This window comes from Protopterus annectens, chromosome 3.part1 (genome assembly GCF_019279795.1).
Source record: "Protopterus annectens isolate FY-2018-M chromosome 3.part1, PAN1.0, whole genome shotgun sequence".
Taxonomy (NCBI): Eukaryota; Metazoa; Chordata; order Ceratodontiformes; family Protopteridae; genus Protopterus; species Protopterus annectens.
The window spans coordinates 845,445,166-845,465,089 of NC_056732.1; the positions used below are offsets into that span (position 1 = coordinate 845,445,166).

Consider the following 19,924-nt stretch of genomic DNA (forward strand, 5'->3'; position numbering starts at 1 on the left):
AAAGGGCTACCACATGTACACTTGCAATTAAGCAAAAACATCGACCCAGGCAATCTGGGTTTAATTAGTTGTGCTGGCATGGAAGGAGCCAGGCAGAGAGGGAGAGAAGTGAATGGGCATGGCCTACTTATCTCTTCCAGGAGGTGATGAAAGGTGTAGGTGCTTGGTGAGCACACAGAAAAATACAGTTTCTCTGGTGGAGACTGGGGAGACCACTTCCTGTGTTTCATGAAAGGGGTAGGTCTACTTGTTGGCAAAATCTCTGGTGGAAGTGAGGGATGACCAGTGAGTATAGCCCATTGTATGCCCCCTCTGGGCATTCATGGGGAATGTAAGGCTTAAGTGAAAACCGTTAAAGCATCCATGATGGCTGACTGAACAATGGCCCTGCCTCATCAACCCTTGTTTTACTGATGGAGAACAAATGGGCAATTAGCTGGGAGAGAGCTGATGGTTGACAGGCAGTGAGGGCAAGGAATATATAAAAAAATCTCCATCTCGATTACCACCAGAAGAAAGCATAACACATTCATCACTCAGCATCCCCCTCACCTTTGTAATAAGCCTCCTTACTTTAAAACAATGTCTTTCCTTTCTCACCTTTAAAGAGGACATAGATCATTAAATGACTATACATCAATTCCAACGTGAATGGCTGTGATAAAGCCTTTGGGAGGCTGCTAAGTTGTGTGCTTGATGCTGACTTATGAGCTTCCAAGGCAGACCCAACTTGATTCAACCACTCAGCACAGGGAAAGGAAAATAAATGTGGCATGGTTATGCTTGAGTAGAGGAACCTAACAAAGAGAGAGGGAGTGCTACCCATACAAGACTGACTCCATGATACAGATTCAGAGAAGGACACACTTCAAGACAGAATAGCACTATTAGAGATGTGGAGATGGAAAGTAGCATTATTGACAAGAATGCTTTAACAGGTCACCAGAAAGTCATGCCAAGCTACCAAACCTTGGGCTCAACATGAATAAAACATAGTAAAGAATACTTAATAAAAAGTTGTTTTGTTGGCTGAACGCTGCTGCATTTCTGGATTTTTTGCTGTGGAAATGTTCAGCATGGAAACAAAAACAATATAACACAATGCGTTAAGCTTATTAAACAGGAACATTTATACTTTTATGCTCCAAATGTAAAAGCTGTAACTTGACCCTGCATTTGGCTTTTAGTATTATTATACTATTTGTCCCATTTAAGTAGCATCTAACTGTAAGCTTATTATTTTTTTACCATGTATGTACGAGGGTCATCTGAAATATCTGTCAGTGAAATAGTTATATATTATTACCTGCTGATCTTCTCATTTTGAGAATGTTCACCATCGTCAAATCCTCCAATTGGTAGCATCATCACCCTCTTCTTCAGTGCATTCTGGAAAGCATTAGCAATTGGGATGGTTGAACCTTCTCGAATCATATCAGGCTCCACATTAAACACTAGTGAAGCAGAAACAGTGACAGTATTAAGGTTTGTCACATACAGCTATGGTGCTGAAATATATACATTTTATGTAGCTTGCAGACGAATATTGAATTTCTTATTCTCATCGGTTTAAATTTTAACTACATGAGCAGATTCTAAAACTAGAGCTGCTTGCACTGATTATGTACAGCCCCAAACACAACAGGATAATAGATCTTTTTTGTTTGTTTAACAAGAAACATCTTTGAATTATTACTTGTGACATAGGCAATCATACATTTACATCAATGAAAACAAACTATGTTGACATTTTCAGCTGCAAACATTGTGCATCACATATAATCTTCTATACGGTCATTGTTATTCAACCATTATATAGCTCATTCAATTCTTGCTTTCCCTTAAACCCCATTCCTCCTCCAAAACATTATTCTGCATGTACTGTTCCCACAATTCCCATTTTTTTCAACATGATTTGCTCCTTCCCTTTTCTAAAGATCTCACTTACAGTTCCTTTATCTTTGTTACTATATTCGCTATTTATTGTACGGTTGATTTAGAGTTTGATTTTCATTTTCTAGTAATTGCTTTTTTGGTAGCCACCACAATTAAACTAATCAAGGCCTTATTATGTCTAGGCAATTCTAATTCCGTATCACAGTTCAAAAATTGATTTCCTTAATTACACCAATTTGTTCACCTAGTATTTTGACAGACTAGTCTGCAGGGAATTTTTGAAGTCTGTCAATTCATTACACTCCCCAAAAATATGTTCCCAATTATCTTCCTTCCCCATCACACCTCCAACATTTAATCTACCTGAGGAAAAAATCTTCAGAGTCTGCTTGGGGTATAAAAATACTTATGCAAACACTTCCAAGTAAAAATCCTAAATCTTCTAGACTTTGTTGCATTTTTGTGAGCCATACCTATATTCTCCCATTGTTTCTTTGTGAATTGCTTATCTATTCTCATTTCACAATCCTTTCTAAGCACCTCTGATTGATTCCTATAGTTATTATGCAATCTTTTATATATCCTACTAATTATCTCTTTTTAACCACAGCTTTTGTTCTACATTCTACGAAAAACTCTACCAGTACCGGTCTTTCAGTTAGGATCCCCCATTCCTTTCTCTTTGCCTATACTCTGATATCAGTCCTTGATAGGGAAGGCAATTTTTAGCCTGTGGTCCAAATGTACTCTTCATCTCTTCCCATTCTATTACTTTTGCCACTCTAATTATTTGCTCACAATACCTTTGTCCCTTTGTCAGTTTTCTCAAGTAAATTCCAGCCCCTTCTTGTCTATTCTTTGTTCCTCTAATTGCAGTCATCCCTATCAACAGAATCTCATTTCTTCATTCCCATATTGGCTTAGTTCTTAAAATACTTTCTGCTACTTTATGAACATAATATTCTATATCATTATTGTGATTCGTATTATAGGTTCATAGGTTCATAGGTAGGTACTGGGCTATCTGCCCGAAGGCATATATTAGCCCAGCCATGTTGTGCAGTATTCACCGCCCCTTTGGTTAGTTCCCTAGGCCCTTGATCTAGCAGCTAGTACCCTTGGCCCCTATCTAGCAGAGCTGTTGGTATGATCCCTTGTGTGAGCTTTCTGTTACCCATCCATTTGTCAAGGTTCCTCTTGAAGAGTGATAGTGAGGGACTCTGTCTTATATAGATCGGGACCTTGTTCCATAGCAAGGGAAGTCTTTGCGAAGGGAATCTATCCCTCCAGCATCTTCTATTCATTGTTGTGCTGAGGTTTATATCCCTAGAGTGTGTAGCTCGAGTAGATTTGGTTTTTCTAAGATGGAGCATGTTCAACAGTTCTGGGTTGAACATGGCTCTGTATGTTAGATAGAGATCGCCTCTGATAAGGCAGTATGCAACAGAGAAAAACCTTCGTTTTTTCAATCGTGCTGCATAGGGCAACTGTTTTAGGCAAGTAATCCCCTTAGTCAGGTACCTCTGTGGTCTCTCCAGCTGCTGGAGATGCCTGGCCAGGTACATTCCAATTGGTACATTGTACTCAATTATGGGTCTGATGAGGGAAGAGTAGAGGGGCACTACTACATCCTTAGATCTTGATGCGAACCCTTTCGTGATCAGATGGGTCACATAGAAGGATTTTCTAACCACCTTGGCAGCAAGGTTATCAAAGGAAAGCTGACTATCTACTTGGGTCCCCAGATCCCTTATTACTTCTTCAGATTTCAGGGGGTTACCTCTTATGTGGTAGTTCACGGGTACTCTGTTTTTTCCAAAGGGGATTACTATGCATTTTTTAGCATTTAGCTTGAGACCATGGCTTTGACACCATGCATCAGTCTCATTAAGGCCCTTCTGGAGGATATCCATTTCGGCCGGAGACTCTATTATAGCACCCAATTTGCAGTCATCCGCAAACTTGGTCAGCCACAGCCCTTCAGTGCTTGCCTGTACTTCTGAGAAGTATATGCCAAACAAGAGGGGCCCCAAGACAGAGCCCTGGGGCACACCGCTCATTACTGGTCTGGATTCAGACATAGATCCCGCTACTCTTACTTTGTGGGATCTATCTGAGAGCCAGTTTGTGATCCATCTTGTGACGTAAGGGTTTATGCCCAGGTTGGTGAGTTTATCAATAATACCCGTATGGGGAATGGTGTCAAATGCTTTAGCAAGGTCAAGGTAAGCCGTGTGTACCTCCTTTCCCTTATCTATAGCCTGAGTAACTGTCTCAAAGAAGTCCACCAGATTCAGGAGGCATGATCTGCCCTTGACGAAGCCGAACTTTGCAGGGTAAAGTGTTTGGAGGTTCCCAAACTCTCCATTTATGAGTTCCATAATGATTCGCTCCATTGCCTTACAGATCAGACTGGTCAGGCTTATTGGTCGGTAGTTCCCAGGGACGGTTGCAGGCCCACCCTTGTGCAGTGGAACCACTGTTGCTGTGCACTATTCTATGGGCGCATATCCTGTCGAGAGGCTGAGACTGAACAGGGCATTCAGATGCGGGGTTAATTAATTTTGGCGCTCGCGTATGACACAGCCTGGGACACCATCTGGTCCCATGGAGGCAGTGTTTTTATCTTTAGATAGAGCCTTATTAACCAACGTATCAGTAATAATTGGAGTTACATAATCCCCAGGAATAGTAATAGGCCCTGCAGGTGGTGAGGGGGGGGGGAGAAATTTGCACTGAACCTGTCAGCCAAGATGTTGGCAATGTCAGTGGGGTCAGTGTATTTTGTTCCATTTTGTACTAGCGCAGAACAAACCTGACCATTGCCATTTAGGTTTTTGACGTAACCATAGAAGGCCTTATGGTTATCCTTGGCAACTTTCTTTTTGTAATTGGCTTTAGTTGACTTGATAAGGGCCCTCAATTTCTTACTAATGCTGATCAGGGATGATTTTTCTACTTGAGATTTGGCTTTTTTTTGTATAAGTCTCCTCCTTTTATTGTATAGTTTGCTTATGGCCAGGGTCCACTAGACTGGTTTCTTCTTGCTTGAGGAAGGAGTCTTGGTTTTATTTGGGATAGCACGGTCCATGCAATCCTGAAGATGTATATAAAGTGCCTTGGTGTAGGATTCTGCATCCTAGATATCATTATCCTTCTGCAAGGGAATAGTGAAGCTTTCCACTTCTGACGCAAGTAGTTTGAAGTTTGCTTTGGAAAGGTTTGTTACGATGGTTTCTTTGACTGGGGGAGATGGAGGGGTGAGGATGTCCAGGGTTATCAGTTTGTGGTCTGATCTGACCAGAGAGGGAATGATAATGGGTGTGGTACAATGGGTGCCCATATTTGTGATGACTAAATCCAATATGTTGTCCCCTCTAGTGGGAGAACATACCAGTTGTTCAAGGGCATTTGAATTTATAAATTCTATGAACTGCTGGGCATAGGAGTTAGAACTTTGGTAGTTTGCCCAGTCTATACCAGGGTAGTTGAAATCACCCAAAATTATGGTGTTGGGTAGGACCTTTATATTTTCCAATGCCTCAAGGAATGCTGAGTGAGCATCTTGGGACATGGTGGGCGGTCTATAACAGGCTACAACTTGAAATGTGGTTTTGCCTGCTGATAGTTACGCATGGATGATCTCTGGGGCATCATGCTGCGCCACTAACCTGGAGATATGGGTATCCTTGATGAATATGGATACACCTCCGCCCTTTGTACTGCGATGTGGTAACTGAGGCCAGAAGGTATGATATGAATTGTAACCTGGTAGTGCTGGGGTGCTCTCTGGAGCCTTGAACCAGTTTTCCGTCACTGCAGAAAAATCAATTTTCTCCATACTGAGGAGTGCCTCGAGTACGTGCATTTTGAGGTTGAGACTTCTGGCATTGAGTAGCATTACCCTTAGTTTTTGGTTACCTGTCTTAAGGATCTGCATCCAAAATCCCAATTTCTTCTTATTTTTTTACCTCCCCCCATTTCCTCATCATCCCTTTCCACTTTCAATTATAACTTTCTGTTTGTGCTATGTTTAGGAGCCTTAACTGTGTAACTCTAAAATATTCCTTCAAATCAGGTTATTCTAAACCACCTTGTTCTACTGGAAAGATCAACTTATCCCTCTTGACTGTTGCCATCTTCTCCTAGATAAAATCCTTCAACTCTTTATTATCTGTCACCCACAACTTCTCCCCTGGTTGATAAAACTATGTCTGACCTGTGTATAAAACTAAAGGGACTAAAACATTTTCATTACTTGTGTCTTGCTATCCATATCCATAAAATAGCTTAAATTTTCTCAGTTTTTGGATTACTTATTGTTTAGTCTCTTTCTACATATCCTTAGCAGCCATAACAGAATCCTTTTTTAATCTATATTCCTAAGTACTTCATTTTATCATGTCCCCATATATATATATATATATATATATATGGGTATTGCTGAAACAGATTGTGTGTGGGCACATAGTTTACAATTATTGCCTTTGTTTTATCTTCATTCATTTTTTATCCCGAAAAGACGTGAAACTGTCTCGGCATGTCCCACAATGCTGAAATATTCTTTTTATCAGGTACAAAATAATGTGCACAAAAAGCTAACTTTTCTTGGTTACAGAACCAATTATATCCTTGAATGTCTCAGTCCCTTATTTCTTTTGTCAATGGTTCTAAATATAACGCAAATAACACAGTGGAAAGAGGACACCCCTGCCTGGTTCCTCTTTTGAATTAGAACATAATCAAAGTGGCCCCCCACTTTAATTTTCACCATCGATCACTCATATGTCCTCCTAATCAACCTTATTATTGTGTCAGGAAATGTCAGTACTTCCATTGCCCATTCCACATTTCTCTGCTTTATACAGATTTTCATAAAATTTCTGAAATATTTTGAATACCGCTATAGGATCTCTGGTAATTTTCCTTGTTATAGGCTTTCTAAGCTTGGTAACAACCCTTCCTACTTTCTGTTGGCTGAGCACTCCGGAATTTTTAAAAAAAGAAATTGCTTAACACCAATCTTTCTAAACTCATGCATTTTATTGAGGTAGTCTCTTATTTTCTCTTTAGCACTCTGCAGTTGTGTCTCTTCTTGTTCTGCAAAATTCAATACTTCAACCTTTATCTGCCCCTGTAAACAATGAATGTTACTTCTTAACTATATCTCTTTGTCTTTTATTTCAACCCAGGGTTTAAACTCACTTTCATTTTATTCTACTCCCTTGCTATATGTTTTGAAGAAATATCTTCTCTAATAACTCCTGAATAATTTCCATGACCCATTCTTTAAATTTCTCTCTGCTTAACAGGTAGGTAGAGAAGTGCCAGTGTCTCATTTTATTTCATTACCCTGCATTTTTATTTTAGTTATTATTGAAGTGTGATCTGAAATACTTATCGGAAGCATATCAAAACTTTCAATTAAATGCACACATTCCTGTGAAACATAACATCTGTCTAGCCTAGCTCCTACTACTAAATTCACAGTTTCCATACCAAATGCTTTCATACATTTCTTCAAAAATCTACCCTCTTTTGTTATATTTTCTCTTCTAGCCCCTCCCAGATACATCCTTACTGTTGCAAATCAAATTCCAGTCCCCACCTATAAGTAATATTGTGCACTGAAACCTGATTATTTAGGTTCATAGGTAGGTACTAGGCTATCGGTCCAAGGGCCTATGTAAGCCTAGCCAACAAGGTTCCCTGGCTTATGCCACCCAAGAAAGTTATTTTCCTGTGCCACTGTTGAGCAGAGACACAGAAGTGATCCTCGGGGTGTATTTCCTATTTCCCATCCACTCATCAAGATTTTTCTTGAAAAGTGCTAATGAAGAACTTTGCTTGACATAGATGGGTAGCCTGTTCCAGAGTATGGGAAGTCTCTGGGACAGGAATCTATCCCTCCAGCATGTCCTGTTTATCGTGATGACAAGGTTTAGGCCCCTAGAGCGTGTAGCTTGGAGGGATTGGGATTTCTTTAGGTGTAGCATGTCCAACAGCTCTGGGTTTGACATAGCTTTATATGTTAGGTAGAGATCACCTCGGAGTAGGCGATATGCTACGGAGTAAAGCTGGAATTTTTTGAGGCGGTCAGTGTAGGGCATTGGTTTGAGGTCAGTAATCCTCTTTGTGAGGTACCTCTGTCGCCTTTCCAGCTGCTGCAGATATCTTGTGAGGTACATTCCAAAAACGGCGCTGTACTCTATAATGGGTCTAATGAGTGTCGAGTAGAGGGGAACAATGACCTCTTGTTTCCTGGATGAGAACCCTTTTATGATGAGGTGTGCCACACAGAAGCACTTCCTGACTATTGTGGCGATGTGACTATCAAAAGAGAGACTACTGTCCACCTGGGTCCCAAGGTCTCTTATCACACATTCCGTGTTAAGTAGATTGCTGCCTATGTAGTAGTTCATGGGTACAGAGTTTTTACCAAAGGGGATGACACTGCACTTTTTGCCATTGAGCTTGGGGCCATGTAAGCTCTAATATAACAGTTTTAGGTGGAATATAAATACATGCCATTGTAATCCTTGTCCCTTTCCAGTAGCCCCTTACTACTACAAATCTACCATTATTATCCTTTTTCATCCTCTATCACTATTGGAACTCCCCTAGAAATTAATATAAGTACTCTGCTTTTCCTTTGTCCCAGATATTCCACTGAACAACCATTCTGAAATTATTTCTTTATCAAATTCACATGCCCAGTTCTTTCCAAATATATCTCCTTTAGCATAACTATTTGCACTCTGCATTTCTTAATATAGTTCACTAATCTTTCTTTTTTGTATATACCTGTGATACCACTCACATTCAAAGATAATGAGAGTGTTGCCATTATTATAAGAAATTGTTATTCCCACCTGTTAATTTCAGGTTTTGTGTTACATGCATACACCCCCATAACCCATAAGTTTAATGCAAACACACAAGACTATGTACATATTCAAATAATATTTACTCTTCTAATAGGATCAGTTGTCCCAGATTAACAGCTACAATCACAGGCTTAAGTTAACCTATTAGTAATGTTATCCATGCTAAGACGCATGATAGAGCCTGTGCTTCCATTTACACTAAGTACTGTATGTTTTTGACTTATCTTTATTCCTCTCCCAGATGTAGAAAACAACTTGAATGCACTCAGAAAACATTATCTCCTAGCCATTGAAAGAAAAAAGTATTCTGCTTTTATTGCCTTTTTTATCAGCTTGTCTCCATAGAAACATGAGAACCAGGTACACAGTTGCCTTCAGATACAAGCTTGTCATGCTGCACTGTGAGCATTTGTTTTCTAAAGGAAAAGCTTTCATTATATTCAGTATTCTTGTATTTACTTGATTCCACTTAAAACTTGATAGATCAAGTCAATGGCCTTAACCCAGTCATTCCCCTAAGCAAAAGTAAGAAAAAACATATCAGTTTCATTTATATCATGATCTGTGTATTTTTACCTCACATCAGTAACCCATGATTACTGCCTATTATCTTAAACATGCTTTTGTCTGGGCTTTCTTCTCTTTTTATATTGTAGTACCTACATTTCTTAAGACTAAACAAGAAGGAAGGAATGAAGAAAGAAGGAAAAAAGAGGGCACAGTTTACTTTAATATCCCTATAACACACATGCCATGTTTCCTAAAAATACTGTTAAGAACAAAATTGTTTTACTTGCAGTTACCTTTTCCTTTCCTCTTCCCCTCTCCTTATTATTCTTCCAAACATTAATGTCATGATGTAGGGCATATGATCTGGAGTCCCCTACAAGGTTAACAAAGCCAAAAAAATCCAATATTTCCAGATTTTCTTGTTCAGCCATATTTACCAAATGCAGTTGATGCTTTGTAGTCGCACATTTATTCATTAATTACTGAGTTGCTGCTTTTCTTCCTGTTGATTTCCATCTACCAACTCCAGTGTCTTGTTTATTTCCAATGTATCCCTGGTTCTTCTAGTCATCTCCTGAGCTTTTCTGTCTCACAAGAATTTTCCTTTGGAATATTGGAAAATATCTCACTGACATAGTCTCTCTATAAGCTTTATCAGAAGGATAAGAAACAGAGACCCCCCCATTGATAGTTCAATTTTTGTTTGATAAACTTTTGCATTTCTTCTTTAGCATATTCTGCATCAAAAAATGACTTTGACCCTTCAGGAAAAATATTCTGAAGATGACTGGATACAGCAGCTTGATTCTCACATCTGCCTGTCAATATTCCCTGATTGTTGGAATAAATGCACTCCTCTTCTGCCTGGTGTACATTGTCTCCAACATTAATACTTAGTCCTTTTGCCACAGTTTTGTCAGAATCAACTCTTTCTACTGGTAGAACTGCATGTTTACTATTAGAGGTCCTGGCTGTTTTCTCATGGCCAGGTATGGAGCATACAATCAATGTGCCATTTCAATTAACAACCCCTATTGTGGAATACCAGTCCAGTTGCTTATTTGTGGTTTCGTAAAATTAATACAGTCTGTTCCTTCCAGTTTCATTGGTAGAGCAGAAAATCTCAGATTTGCCCAACGTTCTCTAACTCTACCATTTTTTGAAACATCTCTTCTTGACCAGTTTCATACTCAGCCAGCCCTTTCTTCATTTTGAGCTCTAGTTTTTGCAGTTTTATCAGCTCATCTGAATATTTGTTTAAAGATTCTTCCATTTTTTCCAGTCTTTTGTTACTTGAGCTGATATACTACTTTGATGTTTTATTTTAATCAGCTCTGAGAACATTTGATTTATTTTTTTCTCATAGAGTACTGGAAGTCACATCTTGCACCAAAGCTGGAGCTTGAAGTGTATTTTGCTGTACAGCTGCAGGATTGTTCTCAGCCAGTGTTTTCTCTTTACCTTTTGTGGCTGATTTTCTTTCATGTTCTCTAAATTTATTCTTTGCTGGAATCTGGGCAGTGCACTTACTAACCATTAACTGAAATTTACCCCAAATAATGAATTCACTGTCTCTTTTTCTGAGTTTCTGTTTTCACATTGGGAGAGCTGAAATTAAGTTGTTACTCAGTGTGCTACCACCTTGGAATTCTCAACAGAATTATAGATCTTAATTCCTTAAATGCATTAGTATTCACTGAATCAAGATTAAACATTTCTCCAGAAAGTCTAAATATGGCTGCAACTTATGATTTCTACTGTTTTTAATGAAATATTCTTTGGTCTGCCTGATATTCTTGGTTTTAGATATTGTGCTATCCACATTTAGTCATGATAAAACAAGTTGCTAGTTTATACATTTAACACTAAAAAGAATACCATTGTTGTGCCAAGGTAGCCAGAACATCTCTGTCCTTCATTTTTTATTGTCAAATTGTCAACAAATTGGCACTAGGCCTCATTTTAAATACTTTAGCATCATGACTGGTACATTTCTGATATATGAGCCCCACAGAACTAATGTTGCTAACAAACCCTTTGTAAGAATATGGTGCAATACTCAATAAAACAGTACCAAATCCCACATGCCCATTATGTGATTACCTCTTTTCATGACTGGAATACTGTGTCTTTCATCAGTAATTCAGTGAAAGCTAGCTCAGTCATTCTATCACTGCATCACTGCCTACTACAGTGTGTGATCAGTCTTTGTGTTTGTTGCCTATTTACTTCTGTTTATTGTACCTACAGTTTTTTTTTCTAATAGCTCAGAATCAACTGTGTAGTTTATTTTTAAAATTGTTAATTGACAAATCCTACTATGAAAAATGCCACTTTTCAAAGGTAGTGCTGAAGAACGTTTTTACTGATTGAGTAGAAATGCAGTGAATAAAACTTAGGAGTGCCAGAACAGATTGACTAAACACTCTTGTTATATGCTTTCCAGTGTATCATCCTTTCCTTCAAAAATGTCCCTGTTAATCAAATAGCCTTACACTTTCCCATGTCTTCTAATAAACAACTCATAAGCTCTCCTTAGTTCTGGAGAGTTCTTTCCCAGCAGTTGTCTCATCCATTCTGTATGACCATTGTGTCCTATGAAATGAAATTATAACTGAAACTTTAAATGCAGTCTGCTGGAAGCAGAGCTGGATCATGATCAAATGGGGCCTTAGGCAGGGTAGTGGATCAGGGTTCCCCCACAGCAGCACCCTCTACCCCTGGCAGCATCCCCTCCACCCACTCCAGTGTCCCATTACTTGGCTATTTCTCCCCATACCATAACACTGTTCAAATCTGCCAGTGTGCATAGTATTTTCTTCTTTACTTCTACAATGAATAGAGATATAAAAAAACGTTTATTTCAAATTTTATAGCACAGACACTGGTAGACATTTGCTAAACAAAACAACACAGTCTCAAAAAATGAAAACAGATCTAGCATGAACATCCCTGCCCTTCAAACTCACATTCATTGAAATGGCATTGAAACCCACATTCAAAGAAAATGCATCTAGCCAGTGGCAGATTAAATTTACTTTTGGTCTGTTTTCAAACCGTGCGCACATTTTTAGGACCATGCATACATGCATGTGTTCTTTGATTCACCTTCCTGATTGTATTAATTTATATTCCTTATATGATACAGCACCACTTGTTAGCGTGTTTTAAATTTGTACTTCGAAAAATTTTCAAGTAAGCAATGAAGCAATAGATATGAACCAATAATGACAAAATACTCATTTCAGAACATTTCAACCACAAAAGGCTTTTCAAACTTATGTCATTACAATCCACCAATGCCAGTCATTATACACAATCTCCGTAATAGTAAAGGTCATATGAATAATTCCACATTAAAGAGATCTATAATTAATGATGGGTGAGGGCTGGCATAACAGTTAGGGTGTTTTTACCTCGCAGGCATAATGTACAGGGTTTGATCCTCACCTTTGAGGGAAGTTGGCCAAGTTTAAAAAGGCTCACAAGGCAGCTAGTCTAGTACTTACCTATGAAGAAGTTGCTGTTGGCAAACAAGTTTATATTTCAGTGTTTCATGTACAAATTCACTGCCTGCTACCCTTGAAGAATAAATTGCCTATGTTACTTTAAAAAGAAATTGGTAATCTGATAATACTCTATAGGGAATGGCTGTCAAGTCAACAACAGATTCATATTGCTAGATATCATATCCAACAGAAGACACACTCAGGAGTGCAGCATCCCCTCACCCCTTAAAAGGGACTGCAATATGGCTACTCCATTTACATGGTACGAGAGTAGAACCCACAGCTTTCTGCACTAAAGGTAAGCATGCTACCTGCTGTGCTACTAACATTGCTTTCAAATTTGATTGCAGAAACACTGATGACCATTTGTTAAACAAAACAGTTACACATTGCATGAGCTTCTCTTTTCTTGAAACTCAACATTCCTTGAAAATGCACCCCTGATGACAGTTTGGTAGTTGCTGTACAGGATTCAAACTCTTGGCTCCTGTAATCTAGGTACAGTGTTTGAGCATGAATAAGTTAACCAACCTGCTATCTCTAACTGGGCATTTCTCATACACACACTTACTTCCTGTCACCTCATGCATTCTCTATGTTTACATGCTCGTCTTTCATCCGGCAAAGGAATGGTTTGCTTGTCAGCAATTTTCCATGCTTAAAAATCCCTCATATGATGCTTCTGCTTCCAATGTTCCACACACAAAGTTCCAGTGTTTAAATGTGCATGCGTCTTTAGTAAGAAAGACACTATTCAAGATGTGCACAGCATGCATCCTTAAAGAAGAAATGTGTGTTGAGGCAGCCACCTGGCCAGTGGGCTCTGGCTGGAAGTGAACCTCTATATGGCTTCCTGGTACCTTGCTCAATGGTTGTAAGTTTTCATGGCTCTGGGAAGGACATAATAAAATTAATCCTTTATTAGGTTAGGGTAGGTAGGTAAGAGTGTGAGTGTGTAAGTGTTGAGAGTGGTAGTGTTTGTACGTATGTGGAGTGTGTTTGTGGACAGGGAATATAGAGTATGCAGTGGTGGGTTTAGTGTCTTTGTCTTTTTAGTGCGACCTTGGAGTTAGTATATATAAGTAGTGAGGGTGTGGGGGGCACAGCCCCCCTGCTTTATATGTAGGGTAGGTGTGTGTGTATTTGTGTTGTGCATGTTTTGTTGGTTTGTTGTAGTTTGGGGAGGAAGGTGTATCTATGTTGGTTTGTGTGGTGGAGGGTGTATTTAAAAGCCGCAATTTTGAATTTCGTGCTTTTGGGGTTTCGATATTGTGAATGTTTGGCTTTATAGTCTGAAGATACTGAAATTTGAGATTTCAGTAGTTCGAGATTATAAAGTGAATATATATATATATATATATATATATATATATATATATATATATATGGAATCATTAGATGATGTTTAATGGCAAGTTCAATGAATGAAGAATCAGTCAGTGCAAATGCACAAATGTCAGTTTCACTGAAAGACAATCTGAAAATCCATTTTATTGAATGGGATATAGCTTGATATACTTCTGTAATACAGAAGCAGAAATATTTAGATGCATATGAAAAGGTAGCGCTTGAAAAGATGTACAAGACTGTGTTATAGCAGTTGGTATAGCAGGTATGTGTATGTGCAATTGTTGGCAGGCTACGGTTACAGAAAGTGATCGGTAATAGTATAGATTTGGTGTTGCGCATATTTTATGTTATGTGTGTGTGTGTGTGTGTCTGTGTGTGGGTTCTGTGTCCTCTGCCAACCTACATATAGACATACACACACACACACACACACACACACACACACACACACACACACACACACACACACACACACACACACACACACACATATATGGGTCTACTTGTAAATTTTGAAGTATCAAATCTTCAAATTTCTTATGGTCAAGACCTTAACTCACAGTTTTGAAAGTCTGAAATGTAAATTAAAAAAAACTAAAAACAAAAACATCTATTTTTTATGTTTTTGCAGTGGTGGGCAAGCCCTCTGCACCCCCACAGCTCCTGTTAATTAAATATACCAACTCTGAGATCATACTACAGCAAGGAAAACGGTAAATCCACTGTTCTGCGCTGTAAGGTGAGCTCCATTTAAACTGTTTAAGTTTCTAAACTTAGACCTTATGGTGTCGACCATAAGAAATTTGAAGATTTGAAACTTCAAAATTTAGAATTAGACCCATGTATATATGTGTGTGTATGTATATATATATATATATATATATATATATATATATATATATATATGTATGTATAAAATATAGAGACACACACACACTTGCTTCATTCTCTACAATTTAGTCACTAATGGTAAAAGCCATAGAGCCATCCCCTAACAGCAGCTTGCTAAACACTGACACAACAGAAACTTGAGTTCAACGAATACAGATGAAAGCTGAAGAGAGGTGATCATACTGAAGTGGTATAACTTGTTTGCAATTCTTTTCCTCTAGCACCAAGAACAATGAGAAATAACCCATAATGGGTGCTTTTCTCTATAATAAAACAGCTTAAACAATGTCAGCTTGTGCAAGCCTGTGTTTGTGGCAGATGCTTTAAGAAAGGATGTTAAAACATAAGATTAGGGAGTCTGATGAAATCATACCTTTCAACTATCCTAATTTTTGCAAAATGCCCGGAATTCTGCCTCATATTTTTGAACTACGTCCCATAAAATTTGTGGTTTTCTAGAAAATCACTGGGATGATCTGAGGAAAATCCTTCACAAAATGTATGTTAATAGTCCAAAAGAAGGTATTGCAGTAGCCCAAAGGTCCAAATCCAGAATAAGAAGTACAATATGAGAAACAAACAGGATAGAACCACCATGATATAAAACATACAAGTATTTATTTCATATAACAAAAAGATAAGCGCTTTCGCGTGCTACCAAACACGTTTCTTCAGCTCTCACTAAACAGTAGAAATGTTACCCATATATACATTCAATTCAATTAAAACACTTAAAACAATCATTCATATCAATTAATTAATGACTGATCTCATTAACTCAGGCTACAGATTTAACTAGAATAAAGCTCTTTAAAGTTATACTGTTTGACTTATTCATTTGATTATTCATATTGAATAGCTATCTCATATGAAATATGTTGCATAAAACATAATATATTGACTTCAAAATAAAATATATAAAACTCATATATAAGAAATTCATAATTAAATAAATAAACCAAATAAGTATAAAAACCTATATATATATATATATATATATATATATATATATATATATATATATATATATATATATATATATATATATATATATATAGACCTCTATCATCATATTGTATTTTTTTATATTTGGTGAAATATATATAATTCTCTTTCATATCTAAGCCATGACAGTATGGTATACATATAAAAAAATTGTATCTTTTGGCAAAATATAATAAAGACAATTTAAAGTAAAGTAAATATACATATATATATATGAATGCATTTAGACTATATTATAATTCTCTGTTCCTATGCTTATATCAAATGAATACTATTCACAGTTGTAGCCAAACCTCACGTAAAAAATATCAATAAATGTGTATATGTACAAAAATCATATATAAACTATAAAACGCAAAAATATGAAAATATAAAAGGGTATAAAAACATGTATGTATATAAAACATATGTAATTCAAATACATTTTCATTTGAATGTTCGTGCTTCAAGTATAGGCTTAATGCTTATATAATGATTTAAACCAAGATGCAAATGTGCACGTAACCTAAATATCCAGCAAAGCTCCACTAACTCTAAATAATTCACATTGTTGCCCCCTCTCCTATTGGCCATTACTAACTGTAATACTCTAAATTTAAAATGATGATTTTTCTCAGTGATTATATGCTTGGCTAATGCATTCTGTTGGTTTTGCCGTCTAAAATCATATGTATCATTATAAATTCTGTCTTTAAGTCTTCTCAATGTCACCCCTACATAAAAGGCTGGACATAGGGTACAAGTTGCAAGATATATAAGATTACTATCATTACATGTTGCATGGAATCTTGGTATAAATTTATAATCAATCATAGGATGAATAAACTGCTGTGTATCTGTTATCATATTGCACATGTTACAGCATTTACATGGAACTGTTCCATAATGCTGTTGTTTCTTATGTATCTCTTCACTTTCATCAGAAGACCGATCTACACATAATAGCCTTTTAAGATTTTTACTATTTCTGTAACTGAATCTCGGTGACTCACCTAGAATATTCATTAATTGAGGATCAATCGTAAGTACATACCAGTTTTTATTTATAATACTTGTAACTCTCTTAATGTCATTAGTATATCTGGTTACAAATGTCACTCTGGTATTATTATAAGTTCTTCTATACTGAGTAGTCATTTCTCTTTTTTCAGTCCTAGTATCACTGGCCTTTTTAAAGACAAGTTTCTTTCACTCTGTTGATCATGGAGATGTTGTATCCTCTTTCTATAAATAATTTCTCCATGACTTCAACCTGCTTACATAAATCTGTAGTATCTTTGCATATTTTCGTAAGTCTAATGAACTGACTTTTAATAATATTAGGAAACACGAATCTAGGGTGCATACTCCTGAAATGCAACATAGTGTTCTTCCAACATGGCTTCCTGTACAGAGAAGTGGATAAATAACCCTGTGAATCTTTAGTGATGGTTATATCTAAAATATCAATTTTCAAACAAGAAAATTCCATGGTAAATCTTAAGAAATCTGTTGTTGATTCTAGATATCTTATAAAATTGTTTAACATGTTGATGTCCCCATCCCAAAATAGTAGTATATCATCCACAAAGCATCTGTACAGGAGTACATGTGAATAAAACATGCTGTTAAATAAAGATGCCTTCTCCCAGAAGTATACCACCAGATTCGCATAAGTATTTGCACATGGGGTGCCCATGGCGACACCCCATTTCTGCAAGAATAACTCATCTTTAAACATGAAAACATTGTTAGATAGCATGGTATCCAACAGAGGAGAAATCAATAGCTGTTCATCACTATTAAACCTATCTGTCATATTTAAAATCTCCCTGATGGCTTCATTTCCATATTCATTAGGGATAGAAGTGAATAAGCTATTTACATCTAGAGTCACCAGTATACAGGTCGTTGGTAATGGCTGTTTATGTATGTTAACACAGACTCTGTTACTTTAGCAACTTTCTAAGTTTATAAGTGCAATATTTAAAATCTATCCCTATTTTTGTGCCTTTGTCCTCCCATTTTGTTAGACTTTGTCCAGATTTCTTGAACTAAGAGGTGAGAGGTATGCCTGTGTATATCACTGCATCTCATCTCCCCTTACAATTGTAAAAATATTTAAGTAAATCATACTTCTCCCACATGGGGGACCCAAAATGCATTTCTTTCACAGAAACAATGTGGTAGAAACCAAAGACACTGAATTCATTCTCCTCCTGTGGTTTGCAGTCCATGAATACAAATCACCAGACTCATGATATTCATGATGCTTTCATTTTAGCGTGTATGAGTGGGCAAGAAAACAATGATAATGTAGAGGTAAGCCAGGAATATTGTCTGAATCCACCAGACAAAATACCAGCAACAGCCCAGAAATGAATGTATGAAAGAGAAGAAAATGCTAACTTTGGTCTTAAATGGCTGTATTTAACCATAGGCGCCAGAGCCATAGAGCGAGAGGGAGGGAACACCCTCCCCCTCTTTTACTAGAAGCCCATGGTGGAGTTTTTCTTTAAGGAGGACCTGACACACGGTAACGTGGATTTAAACACAAGGAAGCACTGAAGTTAAACTACCATTGGCAAGTGTGGTAAGTGTGTGTGATCATTGCCCAAGAGTTATGCTGCCCAGTCATGGTTCCTTAAGGTAAGAAGAGTTATTTTTTTCTGAGCTCCACTCCGTGATGTTACAATCATTTTCTCATGCTTCCTTAAGGTACTGCTGTTCCGTGATGTTTGCTTATCACTAGGTACTTTGAGGAGAGTTCTCCTACTCCTCAGTGTGTTGTTTCCAGGTACAGCTTTTAAGGTCCGTGATGTTTAAGGTCATTGCTGCTCTGTGTGTGTGTGTGTGTGTGTGTGTGTGTGTGTGTGTGTGTGTGTGTGTGTGTGCGTGTGTGCGTGTGTGTGTGCGTGCGTGTGTGCGTGTGTGTGTGTGTGATTGCTGCTCTGTGTGTGTGTGTGTGTGTGTGTGTGTGTGCGTGTGTGTGCGTGTGTGTGTGTGTGTGTGTGTGTGTGTGTGTGTGTGTGTGTGTGTGTGATTGCTGCTCTGTGTGTGTGGTTCCTGCTCTGTGTGAGTGATTGCTGCTCTGTGTGAGTGATTGCTGCTCTGTGTGAGTGTGTGTGATTACTGCTCTGTGTGAGTGATTGCTGCTCTGTATAAGTGTGTGTGATTGCTGCTCTGTGTGAGTGATTGATGCTTGTGTGTGTGTGTGTGTGTGTGTGTGTGTGTGTGTGTGTGTGTGTGTGTGTGTGTGTGTGTGTGTGTGTGTAAAATGCCCCAGTTAGGTATACCTGGTGGTTAGGTGTTTTTCAGGCTCAAATCCTGTACTTTAGGTACAAGGAGCAAGAGCCCGAGTTCTCTACCCATACCACCACTTTTGATTCAGGGAATTGAGTCCATAGATCTCAGCTGTCCAGATTTTCACAGAATATTTGGCTCATACATTTGGTCTGTTCCTCTTACAATTTGTGGTTTTCCGGAAAATCAGTGAGAACTGAATTCATTAAATAATGATAGCCCTTTAAGTTTCACATGGTAACACAAAACACTTTATTTTAGCAACTTTCTAAGATTATACAAGCAGTACTTAAAATGTGTCCCTGGTTTTGGGCCTTTGCCCCCCCCCCCAATACATTTTGGCTTTTTCCAGATTTCTCCCACTGTGAAGTTAAGAGATTTATTTGACTGTCAAATGAATTTTACAAGTTGCTGAGAGCTTCAGGGGCAAAGAGGTTTAGTGCAGTTTATGTTAAACTATTTGCATTGTTAGTAGCACAACAAGTATACTTACTTTTGATGCAAAAGGATATTGGTTCTACTCCCACAGGCTGCAGATTTATCGCTGATACTGTACTATGTTGAACTTTAAAGGGAGTGGATGCTGCAGCCCTG

At 37.8% G+C, this 19,924-nt stretch overlaps 1 protein-coding gene across 3 annotated transcripts in view; it reads right to left on the reverse strand.

Annotated features, from left to right (window-relative positions):
• The window catches only part of LOC122798297 (beta-Ala-His dipeptidase-like), a 1,272,900-nt gene that overhangs the window by 58,002 nt on the left and 1,194,974 nt on the right, over positions 1-19,924 (reverse strand). For all 3 annotated transcript variants that reach the window (XM_044067120.1, XM_044067119.1, XM_044067121.1), the window contains exon 11: positions 1,307-1,454. In XM_044067120.1, coding sequence (XP_043923055.1) covers positions 1,307-1,454 — 148 coding nt within the window. The remainder of the gene's footprint in view (positions 1-1,306; positions 1,455-19,924) is intronic.